Source organism: Nelumbo nucifera, chromosome 1 (assembly GCF_055504915.1).
Source record: "Nelumbo nucifera cultivar China Antique chromosome 1, China Antique-T2T, whole genome shotgun sequence".
Lineage (NCBI taxonomy): Eukaryota > Viridiplantae > Streptophyta > Magnoliopsida > Proteales > Nelumbonaceae > Nelumbo > Nelumbo nucifera.
Genome location: NC_142649.1, coordinates 95,355,841 through 95,376,880, shown reverse-complemented (window position 1 = coordinate 95,376,880; position 21,040 = coordinate 95,355,841). Strand labels below are relative to the sequence as shown.

Genomic DNA, 21,040 nt, shown 5'->3' with positions numbered 1-21,040 from the left:
GTTCGACCTGCTAGTCCTTGACCATAGTAAACCTCAGGCTCCTTAGTCTACCTCGGCTCCGAAGTGGAACTATAGTATTGCCCTCAGCCCATTTTGAGCAAAAATGCCTCGCAACGGTGAGATGGTTGGAGTGATCACCGATGCTAGAGAAGACGTTGAATCTGTACTCGAATGGAGGGAGTAGAAGGGGACGACGGTTAGAGCCTCAAAGGGTTCTCATATTCAGACACATAAGTCGAAGGCAGGACTCAAGAGCGGGAATACACAAACTGCGTTTGGGCTCATTTTGGGACGCACCCCCTTGTGGGGAGACCGGATCTGCTCCTCACACCTAGCGGCTCACTGGTGCCTCACACGCACATCCTACCATGCATTGATAACATCTCCTGTACTTATTAGTACTAGTGGAGAAGCCCGTGTGATGCACAGGTGAATGAATGAAAAAATAATAGTTAAAACTATAATTAATGAACATTTGATTGATGTTTGACAATTTATAACTATTTCTTTGCTATTACTTTCTCATCTGTTTGTATGTGTGTTATCTACCATCTTTCGTGCCCTTTTTTGTATTGTCTCTAATTTGCACTTTTCACTACTTTATCAGAAAATTTAAAGTGGGTTGTGTTGTGTCGACACGACACGATTTTGCGGGTTGTCTATGCTTTAACAAGTCGTGTCGTGCCATCACGTGGTCCTAGGTGGGTCGTGCCCTACATGGCCTGAACTCTTCAAAGATTAGGCCTGTAGCACAAGCCTAGTCGGGCTCAACCATAGGCCGAGGTGTGAGAGGCATATTTTTTATTAAAAATTTGAAAAAATAATGAATAGTTAAATAAATTAACAAAATAGATAAGAATTTGAAAAAATCCTAAAATTTTATTCTTATGAATTTTGATGTATACAATTGTTTATACATGAAATTAAAAAAAAATTACAATATATATATATATATATACCTATTCCCTATTGGGCTACGGGCCTATACCAGCATGGTCCACTTTTTTGTTCTATATCATGATGCATGAGCCTCAAAATCCAAGCCCAACACAACTCAGGGGTATGGGCTAGCCCAATTGCTATAGTGACTGGGCTGTGTTGGGTATAACCCACTTTATAGTTTCACATTTATGAGAGATCAAACATTGGAACATCAAAAAATGATGAAGGTAAAATTTAAAGGATGCAACTTTGGTTGATAGTCAGTATGTTAACGATTAGTATTCATTTTTATTGGAAAAAACTTTGTTTCAGTGTACATCCCATTTAACGATAGGTTAAATAAATATTGGAATAACAAGAAAACATAGAGGGTAAAGAGGGATCATGATTCTATCCGATCCAAAGTTTGATCCTATTTTATTAGATTTGGATATCTTCGTTACAGATTTTTGGATCGGATTTGATTAAAAACAGAATCTGATTCGGATCATTCCTATCTGATTCAAAAGGATCCAATATGTTATTTATATTTTTATAAATTTTTATATTATTTATTTTTTTATAAAAAAACATGTATATGTGATGAAAATAGTTGAAAAATACTTTCATATTTTGTTTTTCTTTATTTCAATTATTATATTTTCTTTTTTAATAATTTATTATTTAAAAAAATTAAATCTTATTGGATCAAATTCGAATATCCAACATCCTTATCGAATTCGAATGTAAATCAATGTTTGTGAGATCCTATCAAATTGAATTGGACCTATAATTTATCAGATCGAATTCGGATATACCTTGATTTGAATCCGATCCTATCCATTTGCATCCCTATAAAAAGGGAAAGTGTAACCAGGTTTTTTGACGAAACATTGTTACCATCCTCATTTTTATTATAGATTATAGAAATATATAATGGTTATAGAGAAATTAGGGTACAATAACTAAGGAGGGACAATAATGAAAATATAAAATATATAATATGATAAAATACAATTGGAATGACAATGACTAAAGAAGAGTAATAATGGAAATAAATAATCGAATTACCCATCTACCATTCTATTTTTTATATGATAATAGAAATAAAAAAAAAATCCTATCTTTATTCTTCACTTGAATTGCTGTATCATAAAAATTAGAGTATTGGGGCAATAGTGAAAATAGAAAAGCAAGGTGGCATAGGATTTGACATATAAAAAAATGGTGTTGGAGTCTAAGGTGTCGATCCAAAATCTACTTGTCCCATTCTTTTAAAGGGATACGATTATAAATATGAAAATCTATTTGTCTCATTCTCTTTGGGGGATATGATTGAAAATACTGGAACGATCCATCCATTTCTTCTTTTTTATAAATGTGTTATTATTATTATTAATAAAGATTGAAGCGCCCAATCGTGAGGAACAGATCCCGTCACCCTCGTGGGGAGCTGATTTGAACTCGGATTGCGGTGGAGTGGAGATGTGAACTCGGAGACTGGATGGAGACGGGAGAATACGGTTGCAACTCAATCTCAATGACGTGTTTCTCGTAACGCTCAAGGCCAAACAAAAACAGCATGGTACAATCAGATCCTTATAATGTCGTATGCCGAACATCATGGACTTGGGAATCCAGACAAAAACACGATAGCGCTCTGAATTTCCGCGAGAAGATCTCTCTCTCTCTCTCTCTTAAAGGAGAAATCCGTCGCATTGCAGAAGACCTTCGTCTTCATTATCGATCTCCTTCGTCTGTTTTGGATGGAATCAGTCTTAGGATTTGAATTTTGTTGGCGGGAATTCGTTCTGTTCGTTCTCTCTATTTGCATCTCCAGGGGAAGATAGAAGCGTTCACGTGTTTGAGCATAAAGAAAGGAGAGAGATGGCTGCTTCGGACAATACGAGGGGACTCATTCTCGCTGTCCTTTCGAGCGCTTTCATCGGCGCGAGCTTCATATTGAAGAAGAAAGGCCTCCGACGTGCTGGCGCTTCTGGCACATAAAAAAAAGGGGAATCCTTCGTTTATGTACGACGTGTTTATCTTTTTTCTTTCCAGATCGGAGGAATTTGTTTTACACTTCAATTTGAATGCTCAAAAATTTTCATTGCTCTAAGTCATTTAGGGATTCCATTCGTGGGAAGGATTTGATGGTCGCAGTTATATTCAATTCTGTAATTTGTCTATCGATTCTTCTTTCTCTTACCTTGGCTTTGATTCTCTCATTGTCCATAAAGGTAAGTGTCAAGTGATCAGAATTGTGGAAAGAGAACAATGAGAATAAAGAACAAAATGCAGAGATTATTATGACTTTGGAGTCTAAACTGGAGCCATGAAAGATTGAACACTGATAGGATGTTTTATAATTTTGATGGGTTGACACATTAAATAGTAACTGCTGATGACATACATCAACTAGTTGCTTTGTACTCACGATTAATATCATATCATAGGATCAAGCTATTCTAGATTTCCAGTAATTCTTCCTATTGGAAATCGTGCTTTCAGATTATAGAAACCCGTCAAAATGTTCCGGTACTAAATGGAATCTGACACCACTCTTTCATCTTCTTGACCCAGTAAAATATTCTGTAGCCTGTATTTTTACACTTTGGACATAGTATTTATACCTATGGAGGCCACTCCACTAACTTATATCAACCATCCATGATGAGGGAGAAATTGAAGAGGATGCTACTTGTAGAATTAGACAAAGGTGGTTGAAGTGGACAGGTGTTTTATGTTTAACTGGCATATTACCAACGAGACCAAAAGGAAAATTTTATAATAAAGACTATAAGATCAATATTGTCATATGGAGACACAATTTTGGAATTGTTACTCATTATTAAAGAGGACTTAGGAGTAAACCCAATTAGTGACAAGGTGAGGTATAGTTGACTGAAATTGTTTGATCATGTTCATAGACAATTAATTACTGCACCAATGAGGAGTAACTTGGTGCAAACAGAGGATACAGAGCAGAGGAAGGATCAAAGAAATCAAAACATGGGATAAAGTGGTAATAAATGATCTGATGACTTATAATTTGGTTCTTGATAAGGCATGATGGTGGGACAGGATTCGTGTAGCTGACCACAAATGGTTGGGATTAAAGCTGAGTTAAGTTGATCTCCATTCACATAAATAAACTATATAAACACTTCAATATTCACTATCAAGTCATTCGTATTGAAAAGCTAACTCAAATCTAGGTCCTTAATGAAAATTCTGATCTCAAATACACAAATACGAGTATCTTGATATCCAGTTAGTCAAGGTAGTTTTTGCAGTTTGCCTGTATTTTACTCTGATGCACAATTAACTCAAATAGAAAAGTTCACAATAAGAATGAGTATTTCATATGCCAATGTTTAAGGTCAAGGTCCAAGGAGACTTCTATATACCAAGTGGAACTCCAAAATTCTCATTGCAGCATCTTTAACATGGGATTTATGTCTCACTTAAAAAGGCTTAGGTTCTAAGAATTTGTGACTGGTTATGCTTAGCATTAACCTTACATCATGCATTTTATGTAATTAAAAAAAAGATAAAGAATGAGGATAATGGTTATATACTTATATGAATGCAATAAACCGAACGAAAAATCAAAAAACTTCTTTGCAGAGGCTACTATGTGGCTAATGAACTTTTGCCTACCCTACACCCTAAAGAATTGATGTATTTTTAGTTCTCTGAATCTAATACCATATGCCTCACTGGATAGTAAACTGACCTTAACCCTTCAGACCTCATTTTGTGCACATTGTGGAATTTTTCTTATCCCTCATTTTGCACCAGTAATAGTTACATGTCAAAGGAATTTTTCACACTAATTCTCACAGATGGCAAAATTCTCATACTGCAGGAGTTGGAGGATGTACATACTTGTTAGAACCAGGTGGGCAGGGATGGCGTCAAGTAAGCTTTCAAATTATATATATTCAGGTAATAGTCATAAGCAAATGGTTTATTGTCTCTGGGTCTTAAGTTCTTACAGTCTAGTTGCACCCTCTTCCAGTCTTTTTCATATCATGCCATTTTTTTTCTTGTCTATTGGGCTTTTGATCTACATCTTATTTTGCATGATATGCAGGTGGTGAGCATAAAAGTCATTGGAACTGCAATAAAGCTCACATTGGAGGGAATAAGTCAGATAGCTTATCCTCAAACATGGTTTTTTGTTACAGTTGCTGTTATCTATGTCATTATACAACTGAATTACCTGAACAAGGTTTGTAAAGAATAAGCATTTTCACTTATTAACCCCTGCACTTTGATTATTCATTTTTCTAGGAAAATCAATATTATGAAAGATCAAACTTTTGTAATTGCTCTGTTTCTGTTGATATTGTAATTATTTGTTCACTAATATCCGTTCTTCATTTGTGAGGGATATGTTTCAGTTAGCATCATGCCAATCTTCTATGCCTGATGGTACCTCCACCTGTTATCCTTGGTCCTTGCTCAGATGACTCCCTTATGTTGAACACCAATTTCTAAATCCAGCTTGTGTCACCTTCATGTTTTAAGGAGATTTGCCAAGTATTTCTGAGATTGTTATAACTGGTTGTTCAGCAGTAGTTCCTGATCTTTCAATAGAACTATTAAATAGATGTACTATGGTCCAGGTTTTTTTAACTCATCAGTGCTTTAAGTCAACATAGAAGTTTTCCCTTTGATTCAGAAACACAAGTCAAATAGAAAATTCCTGTCTACATAATTCTGGGTAAAACTCTGGGGATTACAATAATTTAAATTATTTGGATTCTCATAAGGGTCATCAGTTCATGTCATTCCATGTGAATTCCTTGGTCTTTCCCTCATATTCTGGATAAACTAAAATGTTCATATTGGTGATGAAACATGGTTAAAGAAAGTGGAAGATATGGTAGCTGCCTAGTTTGAAATTTCAGGAGCTAAACCTGCAACAGGAAAATTCTTGGATTGCAACCTTGCAACTAAATCACCTAATCAGATGCCTTTAGAATATTAATGCCCTACTGTTCATCAACCCTCTTCGGTTTGTTCTTTGTATGCATTCATTTTTTAATATTATATAGTGAAATATTATCTAATAAAGCAGTATAAACATTTAGAGTCAGGAATATGTTTCATCTCTATTAGTGATTGGACTAGTTATTTGAATTGGCAATACTAGTCTCTGCTTTCCTTTGGGATATCTTGATCACTCAACTTCTTTAATGTTTATGGTATCCCTGTTCAGGCATTGGATACCTTCAATACAGCAATCGTTTCTCCAATTTACTATGTAATGTTCACAACACTGACAATCATTGCAAGTGCTATAATGTTTAAGGTATGATTCATTTTATGAAAGGAATCTTTTTTGTAATTTCTGGGGCATAGTGTTTTTAAGTCTTGTAATTTTTTTATTTATGCTGTGGTAACAGGATTGGTCGGGCCAGAACTTGAGCAGTATAACTTCTGAAGTATGTGGATTCATTACTGTGCTTTCTGGAACAATCATATTTCACACTACCAGAGAGCAGGAAGCATATCCTGTATCAGGTAACTAACTGGTTGGTAGGACCCTCCATTGAAAGTGCTTCTTCTGGGGATATCTTGACCAAAACTCAAGTTACACAACCAAATAGGATGTTTGTGGTTCTCCACTTTATGACATTCTTATGAGTTGTGATAGTCATTGGCACTGGCTCTCTGTTGGAAGTCATAGCTCATAGGCAATGGCTTTCTATTGAAGTATCTAAGGGATGGATGATTATGGCATTTTGATCAGGTATCTTGGTGAGTACTAGCTGGGGGCAGTGGGATGGTAGGTTCATGTGTTGTAAAGTCCATCCTGAGCCTCTACGGTCTGCACCATAGATAGCCAGATTATCTCTTAAAAAACCATATGGAACTCTTGAAATACAGGAGATTGAGAGCTACCTGTATATTATTATTATTATTATTGTTGTTGTTGTTGTTGTTGTTGTTATTGTTATTGTTATTGGTATTGGTATTGGTATTGGTATTGGTATTATTATTATCGTTATTGTTATCGTTATCGTTATCGTTATCATTATGGATATTGCTACTGCTATTGCTATTGCTATTGCTATTGTTAATTGGGTATTACATGGGCAAATCTCTCAATGCCATTTTTCTTTAAACATGGAAATTGACTTTTCATCTTCACTTGACCTGGAGCATGTTTGGAAAGAAAAAAGCAACATTATGTTTGTGGCCATGGATCTATAACTATGATAGAGTTGGCTAACATTCAAAATTATCCTTAACCTAAATGGTTAAGAAGGTAAGTACTAAGTTTTATTACCAAATAACACTCTGAAAATATGCCTTTTTCCAAATTTCCTTATTTGGGTGGCCCTTGTGGGGTGCTTAAAGCATCAAGGGATTATTATGATTGCAAAGAATTAAGATATTTGCATTGAATGTTCTGATAATTCAAAGGCAAGAATGTTCTGTTAGAGGTGGGTAAACATCAAGGACGCCCCAGATTGTGGTTGAGTGTGGACTTTTTCTTTTACTTGGTACTGGGTGATCCTTGCCAATCAAAGTCATTCTGGGAACTGGACAGTGGAGCATTTAGAAATATTTCCTTCTCTTAAGAAGGTTAGTGGGTAAGTGATTAACTAGAAAGTGAAGATGTGTATTGAACCCAGTTCATGGTATTAGCCCCCCGCAGTTTAGTAAGTTCAATAGGTAGAACCTGTCGACGTAATTTATTTGAGAATGGTTAACCTTGGCATTTTTGAAATAAAATAGGAAAATTGTAGAAACAATGGGCAAAAGTTTAATGTATGTGGAATCATCTATTCCAACCTCAGGTTTAAGTTTAACATCCAAGGCATGTGTCATATAATGTCCATTGCCAAATATTCCATTAGATTTTAATGGAAATGTGAGTGTATTTGGGTGAGCAATCCAATTAATCATTTGACCATTTAGTGTCAGTTGCAACTCTTGATGATCAGTTTCCATCCCTTTGCACCATAGGACAAAGTTGGGTTCTTGCACATATTTTCCAATTGTATACTTCTTTTATTTAGCCTGAGCTTATGATTTACCTTTGTACTCAATACAGGAACTATTTCTTGGCATGTTTGTGGTGATTCAATAAAGAACATTGAGGGTGATCATTACATTATCTTGCACGGTGCAGACTATTGAGTAGTTGGCTATTCTTGATATCTTTATATGTGAAAATATGATCACGACATAGGCACTTGACTGCTGAGGAGTGAAGAAGATAAATTTGCAGAGATGCACATATGCCAGGAGCAAAGATTTGGTTAAGATGGTTCACTAAGATTTTACTGACAGTGCTGCAATGGGACGTGTCCAGTTTGGAAGCCCATGCGTAATTGTTTTCAAGCATGAAAGCAGATCGTGGAAAAATAGTGGATAGGTAGGAGATATCTTTGATGTATTCATATCATGGGGTATATTGTATATATATAATTCGTGATTTATTCACTATTTGGCGGAGGGACAGTGAACAATGATAAATTGGCGGAGTAGATCCATCCTGGGGAGTTCAGAGTTGGGCTGGATGAGCAATGAATTCTGCCAATCTTGAGACAATCAGCATTTTATCCATTCCATGAAAATGCCTCTCAAGTCAAGGCGAAACATCATGGATGAACAAGGTGGAAATGTCTACCACATGCCTTGAGCCAATTAACCAGACACACACTCAAGGGTCGAAGAAGGGTCGGTCATTCACCCCATCGTGATGGCAGGCTGGTTTTGTCCCATTATTGCACGGTGAGTATTGGATTGCCCAACAATTTCATATCTTCTGAGGTGAGATTGCTTTGTCCATGGAATGATGGACCACTAAAGAAAGTGAAATGAAAGCATACAGAAGCCTTGGTTGAACTTCTTTCACGAGATGCGCCAATTTGGAGCTAAAATATGCGAAGTTCCCAACCGTATGACAACTCGGGCCAAACCCACTTCGGGGATTGGGATGTGTTACATTGAGCCGGGACAAAAACCAGGCCAGCTTGTCAGTCAATTGGGTGAGTGGACGGCCCTGACCCAGAAACACCTATCCTGTCTTTGGAATATTCGAATATTCTAATCAGGCGTCACTCGCTTGCATGACAATTGACAAGTTGACACAATATCAGTCATACAACAAAGGAATCGCTTCACTGTTTCAGTGCTTTCTTTACACGCTACCATCAATTTGTTTATACCCCTCCGGATGAACTCGGATCTGCTATTGTGCTTCAGATGCGCGGTTATAGATTACATTCAAGGGTTGTTGGTTACAAATGACAACCGAAGCGGTAATATTACATTCGCAGAAAAAAATAATCGACACAACCGTTTTAACTGGAAGATAACGGTGAGGTTCTTTCCATCGCGAAGACAGAAGACTGAAGTCACCGAACGCGGGAGCAAGAAAAAGTTGAGCGCGGGAATGCAATTGCAACTATCTTATTCGTAACGCAAACGGGTAGTCTATCACACACCGTCCATCGCTCTTCACACGGATCTTGATGATGCTGCATGCATATCTGCCAAATAATCTTCTGCTTTACCATTCCCCCCCCCCCCCAAAAAAAAAACACACACACACGCGAAAGCGAGCAACGCAAGAGCATCCAAGCAACTGAACAGAGCGAGCGAGGAGAATGGCGACCACCGTATCTGCTTGGGCAAAGCCTGGGGAATGGGCCCTCGACTCTGAAGAACACGAATCCATGGAGCTTCTTCAAAAGCAGCAGGCCAGTGAAAAGGAGAACGCCAGTGAAAACAGTAACGGTCATTACGATTTGGCCTACCAACAACCACATCTCGCCCCTGATTTCCCTTCCCTCGCCGCCGCTGCCGCCACTAAATCCAAGAAGAAGAAGGGCCAGACATTCTCCCTTGCCGAATTCAGCAGCGGCAAGTCAGTCACCCACGGCTCCGCTAAGGTCGCTCAATTCAACCTAGCCAAGGGTCTCACAGCCGAGGAGCTTCTCATCCTCCCCACCGGTCCTCGCGAGCGCACCGCAGAAGAGCTCGAGAGGTCTTCCTCCCGTGGATTCCGTTCTTATGGCTCTGCCGGCATGCATGATAATGGACGAGGTACCAGGTATTCGAACGGTGACGATGCTTCGAAACCCAGGTGGGGATCTTCAAGGAATTCGGATGATCCCCGCGGGAACCATAGTTTTAACAGGGAATCTGCTCCTTCCCGTGCAGATGAGACCGACGATTGGGGTGCTGCTAAGAAATCTGTGGCTGCTACCCCTGCTTCTGAGCGCAGAGACAGGAATGGGTTCTTTGATTCTCATTCTAGGGCCGATGAATCTGAGAGTTGGCTGTCAAACAAGGGCTTTATTCCTTCCGAGGGGCGGAGAGGCGGTTCAGGGGGTGGATTTGAAAACCCTAGGGACAGAAGGGGAGGCTTTGAGATGTTTCAGAAGGATTCTTCCAATCGTGGCGTTGTAGATTCGGAGTCTTGGGGAAAGAAGAGGGAAGAGAACAATGGGAGCGGAAGGCCAATGCTAGTTTTGCAGCCGCGTACGTTGCCAGTGAACAACGGCGACCAGCAGCAGCCGGGACCTGGGATTACGACCAGAGCCAAGGGTTCGAGCCCATTTGGAGAAGCTCGCCCAAGGGAGGAGGTTTTGGCGGAAAAGGGGCAGGATTGGAAGAAGATTGACGAGCAGCTTGAGTCGGTGAAAATCAAGGATATTAATAATGGAGGCCCTCTTCATAATGATGGGCTGTCTTTAGGAAAGAAGAGTTTTGGAACCGGAAACGGGAGGGTGAGTCTACCTGAAGATAGGACTGAGAGAAGCTGGAGGAAGACAGATTCAGCTGATGTTCGTCCCTCAAGGTATGGTCTTATCTAAACCAGTTGATCATTTTGTTGATTGATCTCTTATCTGAGTAACAAAAAGTAGTTCTTTAGTATTGAACGAATTAATTGATTTCATGTGTATAATTACACATTGTTTGCACTTGTAATTTTGACGGGCTATACATACGATTTTGCATCTTTGAATTTTCTAATGCTTAAGGAATAATTAACACCATTGGAAATGCTTACGTGTTCTAGACTTCTAGTTTCCAAATTTAATATTATCTTTTCCTTGCTAACTCTGGTTCGTTACCTGGGGCTCATAATTTCATCCTCTAGATCATACTGCATATAATTTTTTAGACGGTTTCTCTCTTTTGGTACATGGGGACCTTTAGTGATTTGTCTATTTGAATATTAAGAAGTCTAAATTAGCCTCTCTATACCTTGATAGGGGGAAGAAAATACCAGTAAGTAATTGAATGATGTAATAAACACTCGTTGAACAGAAATCCTTGACAAAGAAGGTGATTCTGCATATCTATAAAAAAAAAAGGTGATTCTGCATGCCAAGATTTCCACCGGTTCCTAAGAAGGTGATTCTGCATGTCAAGATTTCTACCGGTTTCTTGGGCCTTTATATTGAAAGTTGTATTCGATTCACTTTTTTTGTGGTAAAGAAGATAATCCATTAAAAGAGCAAAAGGAAGCAAACAAACAACACAAACTAACAAACAGAACAGAAACAAACTATCTAATTACGACAACAGAATAAATAGCTACTACTGTCAGCAGACAAAATATCTAATAACCAAGAAGGGCATTGCCTGAACCACTCGGAGTGAAACCCAACATAGCAACTGCATGCACTGCCCCATTAGTTAACCAATGCACAAAAGGAAAAGAGATGTTTAAAAGGCTTAGCAAGCTGCAAAATGTCCAGGACCAAGAATGCAATTTCCCTAAGGCAATTCAGCTCACCATTAGCTAAGGAGGAAATCACTAACTGACAGTCAGACTTGATTGAACAATTGCTTGCACCCAACCTAACTGCTAGCTTAACACCTTCCTTGACAACAAGAGTTTCTGCCTCCAAAACTGAAACAGCTTCAAGAAAGCCACATTTAGCTGCCACAAAACACACATTTGAGTCTCTGGCCACCACATTGAAAGACGCAATACCTGAAGACCAGCATCCACATTAATCTCTTGTTTAGTAACATCATTGAGTAATTTATTCTCATAGGGTTGCACCTAACTATTGCCTGCACTATACAGAAATCTTCCAATTTCTTACTGATCAAAAAGAAAAAAAAAAGATCCCACATCAATATTGCTGACTGGGTAATCCCATAAACAACTTTTATGTCCACACTCCACAAGATTCCACATTGGTTGTTTTTGTAGTACATCTTCTCACTTTTGTTTTTTGTCTTTTCTGGCTGGGTTCTTTTTGTACATCGTCTTATGATTCATTCCCTTCCTTTATGCAATGAAAGGTACCTTTTCTCCCAAAAAGATCCAGCATTAGTTGTGCTGGGTGTTCTTTGGGGTGTTGGTGGACACTCGTTTAAAGATTTTATTTTATTTTATTCTTTTTCTTTCCTTAGGCGCTCTCCTTTTAAAATGATGGCTCAATTGGCAAAGTTTCATGTTGGTTGTAGTGAAGACAAAGGAGTGAATCCTGCCTTTATTGTGGGTGGAGAGGTTGGGAGACTGCCTACCCCTGTTGTGTAGACCATTTGCCTAGCAAGAAAACTCTCATTTTTTTATTTTATTTATATGGCATAGATGTCCCCTGTTGTCCTGTCAATACTATGTGAAGCTATATGCTAGAGAAATCTGTTTAATTGACAAATAGTGCATTCGGTTTGGAATTTGGTCTTCATGATTGTTTCTTTTGTTATTTTTTAATTAATGAAATTGATGTTAGGCTATTTTTTTTTTTAATCAGCAAATTAATGTTAGGCTATTCACACAGAAAAATGAATTTGGTTGAAATTATACCTTGATTTATTCATGATTGCCTTTCTTAGTTAATTGCTTTAGTTAATGGAATTGATGTTAGACTATTCACTTGGGTTTACATTCAGTTATTTATTATTTATTTTATTTGGAGTGATGGGAACAAACATATCACATCAATTTGTTTGCTTTAGTCTGCAATGTGGAATTGCAAACCGGTGCTTGAATTAACAATTTTGCTTCTCAGAATTCAAGATTACAGACAATATAATATAGTTTATGGAACTACGGCCAATTCTTTGTGTGTCAGAAACACACTTGAGTCTCAATTGAGGCACCACCACCAAGTCTGATCCACTTAGCATGGAAACTTGCACGCATCTGAGAGACAGACGACTATTAAAATTTAAATTTAAACCAAATAAATAAGAACCTGTGGAGGAAGGCGGACTAGGATGGGGTTTGGGATGTCCTATCTTAATGCAATGAGATATTGACTAATTTTTTTAACCTTCCTAGGCAATGCAAATGCAATGTGTAGTTGGTATCTAGGCACTGGCCTGTTGGTCACAAAAATGTGATTTAAATTTAAGATATTATTGCAATCTTACACAGATCAACTCAACAAAGCCTTGTCCGAACTATATGGAGTTAGCTAAATGAATCTTGTTTCAGTGTCATGTTCTGCTGCAGTCTTAATTCTTATATATCAGTTAATATAGACTTAAATATGCAATAAACAAATTATATTAAATGTATGTTTTACAATATTCATTATACAAACAAATAAATGGAGATTGGATAGTGAGAAATAGAAGTGATAGTATCCATTTTCAAGGAAAGCATGCAATTTTGATTGTTTAATGTGGCTCCTTGTTTGTGGTAACTCCATATTGGTACCCCACCAAATGGAGGAAAGCTAAAAGAACTCTTCCACTACCCCATTTTATAATCTTATGGCTTTTGTATTTATAGACCATCGCCTGTCTTCATGCCATCAGGAGTGCTTTAAAGCAACTATCAAACTAGCCCATGTATAACGAAAAAAAGGCATAAATAATATATATGATATATTTTATGGAATTAGAGGTTATCACAAAGAATTATGTTCATGGTGAGTCTGGTGACTAGTTGATGACGAGTCAACACCTTAATAGCATTGAGTAATGTTCTCATTATAAAAAGAAATGGGAGAAAACAATGAACCATGAACTGATGTGCTGGTTCTTATGCCTTATTAGTCTTTCTGAAAACATACAACGTTAGTTCTTTGGAAATTAGTCTCTATCTTGTTCTAACCATATTTATGATATTCTTTTCTCCATTGGAAGAAGTCAGAGAAAGCAGTGGAGAAGGTAATGGGGTTGGTTGGAATTAATCCAGTTGTAGTGCTTGCTCAGATTTTCCCTCTGTTTGCTCTAGATGACTGTTGCAATGCCACCTGGATGCTGTCTGTTCTATCGGTTGCTTTGATGCTGATGCTCATTTGGTTCTTACAAGTTATGTCTTGTGTGCAGTGCTGGGAAAGTTCACGAGGACGGAGGCGTTTCTGAAGTCTGATGATAGAATGATTTTGGTGGATGAGAAGCATAAATGGGAGCTTCCACGAAAATGTGAGGTATTGAACTGCGAGATTATCAGATTCATGGTCATATTTTCTATTTTTCTTTCCCATATTTTCTCTTTGGTTTTGTTTTTATCCCTTTTGGGTCACTGTAGATTGTGGGGCAACCAGTTTTGGTAGTCTTTTTGAGTAGTTTGCTATTTAGGTTTATATTTAGACTCGTCTGTGGCGGAGGCATGACCACACTAAATTATTTGTATGCGTTGTCTTCTTTTTGAAGGATTAATTGTTCCAGTTTTGGTAGTCTTTTTGAGCAGTTTGCTATTTAGGTTTATATTTAGACTCGTCTGTGGCGGAGGCATGACCACACTAAATTATTTGTATGCGTTGTCTTCTTTTTGAAGGATTAATTGTTCCAGTTTTGGTAGTCTTTTTGAGCAGTTTGCTATTTAGGTTTATATTTAGACTCGTCTGTGGCGGAGGCATGACCACACTAAATTATTTGTATGCGTTGTCTTCTTTTTGAAGGATTAATTGTTCTTTCATTTTGAGCAAATTTTGGATATTCTAATTTTGTGACAACTAAATTATTACCTATCTTGTGTTGTGAAGTTTTTGATTTCTCCGAAAGTGAAGTATACAGTTTCCATTATCAACTGTGGAAGTGAACGTGAGACCAAAATTTCCTGTTTCCCTTGTTTTCATCTTTTTCTTCTGCTCGTTAAATCCCATTTCCATGCCACCAATCAGGGCTAGATATAGCCAAGATGATGGTGGCCACCAATCAGAATCCCTTTTGACCTTGGTGTTTTTAATCTTATGATGTTATTCCCAAATCCTAATACTTGAAAGAACATTGGATAGACAAAGCCTTGATAGTCCAGGTGGCTATTGGTAGCCATGCTAGCGTATAATATTTACGTTTATCATCCTCCAATAACAGATTGTTTGATCTACTGAACTCCATCTATCTCCGCCGACTTGGAGTATACGATTTGAATACTAGTCTTGACGCTGATTTCCACTTTGCTCTCTGCTCAACTTTCCTACTCTCAACTTTGACTACTTCACCTCCTTGTAGTTTTGTCTGCTGGGCTGTCGAAGGAAGCAGAATACCACCTACGTCTTCTCTACTGTTTTTATCTTCGCCATCTCCCGCCCATGGGTTTGATTGTACTTTGATACAACGACAGTAATGGCTCTTGCCGCATGGAGCCAACTGGTTGGTTCGTAAGGTCTTTGTAGTGGAGATTTGGGATTGAATGGGTTAATCCCGTGTTGGTGAGGTGATTACGAATGTTAGTCCTGAGTTCACATCTGCGCCCCACAGCGCATCCCCGCCGTGTATTGGGAATATCTCCCGATGATAATAACAGACCTGATGATGTCATCATCGGAAGATGATCCCAATACAAGGCGGGGATGCGCCATCATCGGAAGATGATCCCAATACAAGGCGGGGATGCGCTGTGTGGGACGTTGTGGGGCGCAGATCTGAACTCGTTAGATGGACAAAGTCCTTTAACAACGGTAACGTAATAAAAGCATCTTATTATCTTTTACAATGCAGTTGTCATGTCAGACATTGCTTCCAAATCCTTCTATGATTTTGTAATTTTTTTTTTGAATTTTTAATTTAAAAATAAAAAATTGAGCTGTGTGTGTTTTGAAGCCTGATTGGGCAATTTAACATAGGTATCTTTTTAAACAATTCAGCTTCTGTCACAGTGCAAGCCCGTTCTCACACTGTCTCATTATCATTTTTTCCATTCTTTCTAATAATAATGGACAAAAATGGATAGAAATGGGCAAAATGAAGAAACGTTATGGATCAAACACGCTTTTTTAATGAAGTCTTTTTATGAAAAGAATGAGAATAAATTTTTAACCCATTTGATTAGAAATTTTATTTTAATTTATTTTTATGTAAGCAATTAGCATCTATTTAAAATTAATTGAAAGAAGGATAAATTTCTTAAATTACTTTTCTGGTTTACCGTGTACCTTTATTGTTTAAAAATTGATTAATGTTACTCTTATTGTTTTTAATAACTACCTAAAACTTCCCCTACCATTGACATTTTGTCTAAACCGTTTACAATTGTTATATTTTTTAAAAATTCCTAATATACTTTTTTATGGTCAAAAATATCCTTTTCGGTCTTAACAAATGATGTTAACTCTATTTCGGGCACAGACTGATTCTACTATTGAACCAGTCACTAGTTGAACTAGTCACTGACGTCAACACTACGGGGACTAACCTATTATTGGTAATCTCCAGCACCGACGTATCCGGTGGATACCGCCCAAGAATCCCTGCCCAACTCATCAAATCCTGCCTCTTCGTATCAATGCCACCGCCGCTGCAACTCCTAGCAGCGGCTGCTTCTTTGGTCATTCTCTCGATCTCCCCTATTTCTTTCTCTCAGCCTACACCTCTCTTTTGTTCTCAGGTGGATCAATGCTCAAGAGCTCGCCTCCAAATTTTTGGGTTTGATGAATCACCCTCGCAGACATCTCCACATTTCTCTCCTTTACTAACTGCAATCGCCACATTTCTCTCCTTTATGGAAAGAAATCCTCAAGAGAACAGTAAACAAATCAGCATAACACAGAGCACATTACGAGAGAACAATAAACAGATCACCAACAACAAAGCGATTGACGTAATCGAGAGCTAAACAAGAATCACAGAGCACATTATGCGCATTAACAACACCTTGAGACTCTAAGGTCGAAACTCTCCCAGTCATCCACCAGCGGCGCACGGTAGCGTCGTTGTACGCCACCACGTTCTCTCCTTGCGGTAGAGCGAGAATGTAGACGGCCATGAGAGAGAAGAGGAAGGGGAGAAAGAGAGAAAAGAGAAGGGAGAGAACAGAGGGCTTCGCCGCTGGAACCTCCGGTGCCCAGTCGGAAACGCCATTGCCAACCTTTGCCGCTGGAACTGCCGCTCTCTCTGACAGTCGATGTTCTTCTTCTAGTGCTCTATATCTATCAGCGGGCTACGGCGGTTGGAAATGGCGTCAAATCTGTTGTAGAGTCGAGAATGTAGACGGCCGTAAGAGAGAAGAGGAAGGGGAGAAAGAGGGAAAAGAGAAGGGAGAGAACAAAGGGCTTCGCCGCTGGAACCGCCACTCTCTCTGACAATCGGTGCTCTTCTTTGGTGCTTTGTATCTTCTGTCAGTGACTCAGTGGGCTTTCGGCGGTTGGATCCCTTATATCTCCCGGTGCTCTGTATCTGAGAGATACTCAGGGGTGAAGAGAAGAAGAGGAAGGGTTCGTTCACGCCATCTGATGCAGTTGAAGATAAGTTTGTCTGCTGCAAGTACTCGATTTCTGCCGACGATGACATTTAGCGCGAAAGTGAAGAGGAGCTTTCCGTCGCCGATGGCGATTTTGGCCACTATGAGTCCTCGATTTCTGCCGACGACGATTTTGGCCGTTGCGACTCCTCGATTTCTACCGCTGATGACCTTTAGTGGAAGAGTGTAGAGTTAGCTTGGGAGAGAGGAGACCTTCCCTCCAAAAATCAGTTAGGAGGGCAAAACAGACATTTGACTTTTTTCGTCCATATTTAACGTCCATATAGATGCTCCATATTTATCCTTAGAAGAAATTAATTTGTTGCATTGAGTGGAAGATTGTGCAAATGAAAAAATAGAACTTGAGCTTCAAAATAAAAATGGAATCTTAAATTTGTAAAATTAAAAATAAAATTAATAACATGAAGAATATCTAACAATTTTATGAATTTGATAATAGTATATTCAATAAAGATAATATATTAATAAAGTCATAAAATAGAGTAAAACATCATAAAATCATGACTCATATTGTTTATTTTCTTTTTACATAGAAGCTTTGTGGGGTAGTCATAAACTATTAGCTTAGGTCTCAAAAACTGCTCTCATAGATTTTTATCAACGGATGGCTGACAGTCAATATTTGTCGACATATGTTTTAACAACAGACTAGCCATCTGTTGGTAAAAACTATGCCAGTAATTTATTATATAGAGTTTAAAGAAGTGAAAATTTCCGACCAGTATCTTGTATTTTGGTCCAGTGATAATTTGGTCTCCAAACATTAAAATGCGACAATCCTGTATGGTTGTACCTAATCTTTAAAAATGTGACAATCTAGTACCTAAACTTAAAAATGTGAATCCAATATTTTCGTTAGTCAGTCCGTTAATCAGTCGTTAAATGATATTTGAAAAGTCAAAAATACCTTAATAATACAATCTAATTCTCTTTATCAAGCATCCAAACATTGACAATAAAATGATTAGTCCCAAATTCTAGATTCTTTTAAACAGTCACTAATTTTTTTGAATAAAAGAGGCTAAGATTTTGGACCGTTCAGTTTTTTGTCAGTGTTTGGGTGGTTCATAAAGAGAATTAGATGTCATTCGAATGGCATTTTTGACTTTTCAAATATCACTTAACGGCTGATTAACAGATTAATTAACGACAGGTACTGGATTGTCACATTTTGAAAGTTTGGGTATTGGATTGTTGCATTTTAAAGTTTGGGAACCAAATTGTCACTTGAGCCAAAGTACATGGTACTAATCGTGAATTTTCCCTTTAAAGAATGAAAATGAGCAATATGAGGCACCATTATTTTTCATGCTGCAAGTTAACTCAATTTTTATGCCATGAAATCATTTTTCATTTTAAAATGAATGAGACACATGGTAAGAATTTTGTAAAAAGCATCCTCATGTAATTCATTCTTGCTCATTCTTGACTAAAATGAGTAAGAATTAAAAGAATGAAACTCATAGCAGCGAACCAAAAATGACCATAACTGTTTTCAATTTGTTGTGTTTGAGAATACAATTCCACCACACGTGCCAAACTGATATAAGTATTACCCAAGTAGGTCATTTCATTTTTTATAATTATTAATTTCACTTGAGAAAGTTTATTTACTCAAAAAGTAATGGGATAAGTGGTATCCATGAAAAACACACTTGCGGAATCCATTCTTACCGATAAAGGAACATGGGAGATGCCCAACATGGACGATGGATACTCTTTTTGATAATATTTTGAATATGATGGAAGAATGTCAAACAGTCCAACTAAAGCACTGTTATCGGGAAGCAATAGATGTACAAACTTAGCGTTTCAAGAAGATTAGAGGTTTACGATTTTTGTATTCCTCCCAATAGAACTGTTACACTTCATCTGGGACGATATTTTGTTAGATGTATTTATGTAAGCTTTATCCTTTTTTCTACCAAAACAAAGGAACATGGGATTACCCTCGAAAAAAGAATGGGCCCTAAGGTGAATTTGGGTGCCTAAAATAAAGTGAATTGGGGTCTGCTCAAACATGTAGAAAAGCCCAATCCGTTTGACAAAACCCATGGACTCGGTGGCAAGACAAGAGATCACAATGGTGCAGTGATCATAGCAATGCCTGTGCCTCTTCTCCTTTGTGCTTCCCTGTTGAAGCTGAGACCTTACGTCTTATTAGATTTTTTTTTTTTTTTGGTAGAAATAGCTCGACCCCACAAATCACCCCAACAGAAAACAGTATATCCTTCGGAGGGTTTGCATCTCCAAGAGAAATAGAGACAATTAGATGAGAAAGAGACCTTACCAACTGGCTGGTTCACACTTTGAAAATTGCTCAATTAATTTCATTAATCGTTCCGGTAATTTATTTATCTTGTTACCATGAAGATGGCTCTGAGTAGCTAATGAACTTTTGCCTTTTAGCTGTAAAAAAAAAAAGGCTCCATTTGGAATGAGTATAAATACAAATATGTAGACAGTAAAACCTTTTATTTTGTATATATTTATACGGTATATATTTGTATTTATATATTCCTTCCAAACTGAGTCGAAACATATGTTTATATATTTATGTTAAATTTATAAATAGACTCCCAATGTGCGGCTGAATTCTCTGTAGAGGCAGCTCTCATCTCTCATCACATCCATGACCTCACCTCCGACCCTCGTGGTAATACAAAACAAATTCACCGCCTCACCGGTTATTAACCGAATCACAATTAAATTCAGATTTTGTCTCACAAAATTCGTCCTCACAACAGTACAGCCCATGTACGAGGATCATCTTCCCATCAATGAAAACATACATGGAGATATTTCGAATGCCCAGCTGCTTGTGAAGTGTGAGCACCAATCTTGTGAGGACGAGAATCCAATCTACCAGTCACCACAATGAGAGGCGATTCAATTGAGAGCCTACATGCGATGACCTTCATACGTTGATTCTACGGCCAATATTTGATAAGCCACGTGGCAAAAGATATATAGGAAACCTTGATCATTAAGATGGCAAATTCGGGTTTGAATCTGCCACCCACCGACTTGCGCCCCCCAAAAACGTCTCACACCATTAAAAAACGCCGCGGGTCCTCCCACACGCAAGCGCTTCAACCTCGTGCGGAGCTAATGGGACGGCCGTTAATTCGTCCCGTTAGTTTTCATTTCAGTGATTTCGCCCAAAAAAGTGAATTTCACTCCTATCGACCTGCCCTCTGAAACTCAGACCGCCCTATCTCCTCCCTCGCCGGATCTTGCCAAGAAATCCGACGCCACGATCATTCCTGCAGATACACTAGAACTCTCCATCCCTCTCAGTATTTTCAGATATGTTTTTTTTTAGTTTTTTAACTTTTTTGCAATAGAAAAAACGCAAAAGGGAAGAATCGCCGATAGATATTCTCGAATCTGTTCTCTCTTCCTCCTGCAATACTCCACTCTAAATTCACTTATTTGAGCTCCCCCGTGCAAAGGGGACTCGAG

At 38.1% G+C, this 21,040-nt stretch overlaps 2 protein-coding genes across 2 annotated transcripts; both read left to right on the top strand.

Annotated features, from left to right (window-relative positions):
- Window positions 1-5,014: 5,014 nt before the first annotated feature.
- On the top strand, window positions 5,015-9,062 carry LOC104605616 (putative magnesium transporter NIPA6). The gene is made up of 4 exons (XM_019199153.2): window positions 5,015-5,158; window positions 6,152-6,244; window positions 6,339-6,456; window positions 7,997-9,062. Exons 1-4 carry the CDS (start codon window positions 5,015-5,017, stop codon window positions 8,080-8,082), a joined length of 441 nt encoding a protein of 146 aa, XP_019054698.2. The 3' UTR covers window positions 8,083-9,062.
- Window positions 9,063-9,197: 135 nt separating this feature from the next.
- LOC104605557 (eukaryotic translation initiation factor 4B3-like) lies at window positions 9,198-14,664 on the top strand. The gene is made up of 2 exons (XM_010270376.3): window positions 9,198-10,753; window positions 14,200-14,664. Exons 1-2 carry the CDS (start codon window positions 9,558-9,560, stop codon window positions 14,240-14,242), a joined length of 1,239 nt encoding a protein of 412 aa, XP_010268678.1. The 5' UTR covers window positions 9,198-9,557; the 3' UTR covers window positions 14,243-14,664.
- Window positions 14,665-21,040: the final 6,376 nt, after the last annotated feature.

Coding starts and splice junctions, on each gene's coding strand:
- LOC104605616 (XM_019199153.2), top strand. CDS start 5,015: ATGCAGGTGGTGAGCATAAAAGTCATTGGAACTGCAATAAAGCTCACA. Junction 5,159..6,151: donor AACTGAATTACCTGAACAAG/GTTTGTAAAGAA, acceptor ATCCCTGTTCAG/GCATTGGATACCTTCAATAC. Junction 6,457..7,996: donor GGAAGCATATCCTGTATCAG/GTAACTAACTGG, acceptor TACTCAATACAG/GAACTATTTCTTGGCATGTT.
- LOC104605557 (XM_010270376.3), top strand. CDS start 9,558: ATGGCGACCACCGTATCTGCTTGGGCAAAGCCTGGGGAATGGGCCCTC. Junction 10,754..14,199: donor GCTGATGTTCGTCCCTCAAG/GTATGGTCTTAT, acceptor TCTTGTGTGCAG/TGCTGGGAAAGTTCACGAGG.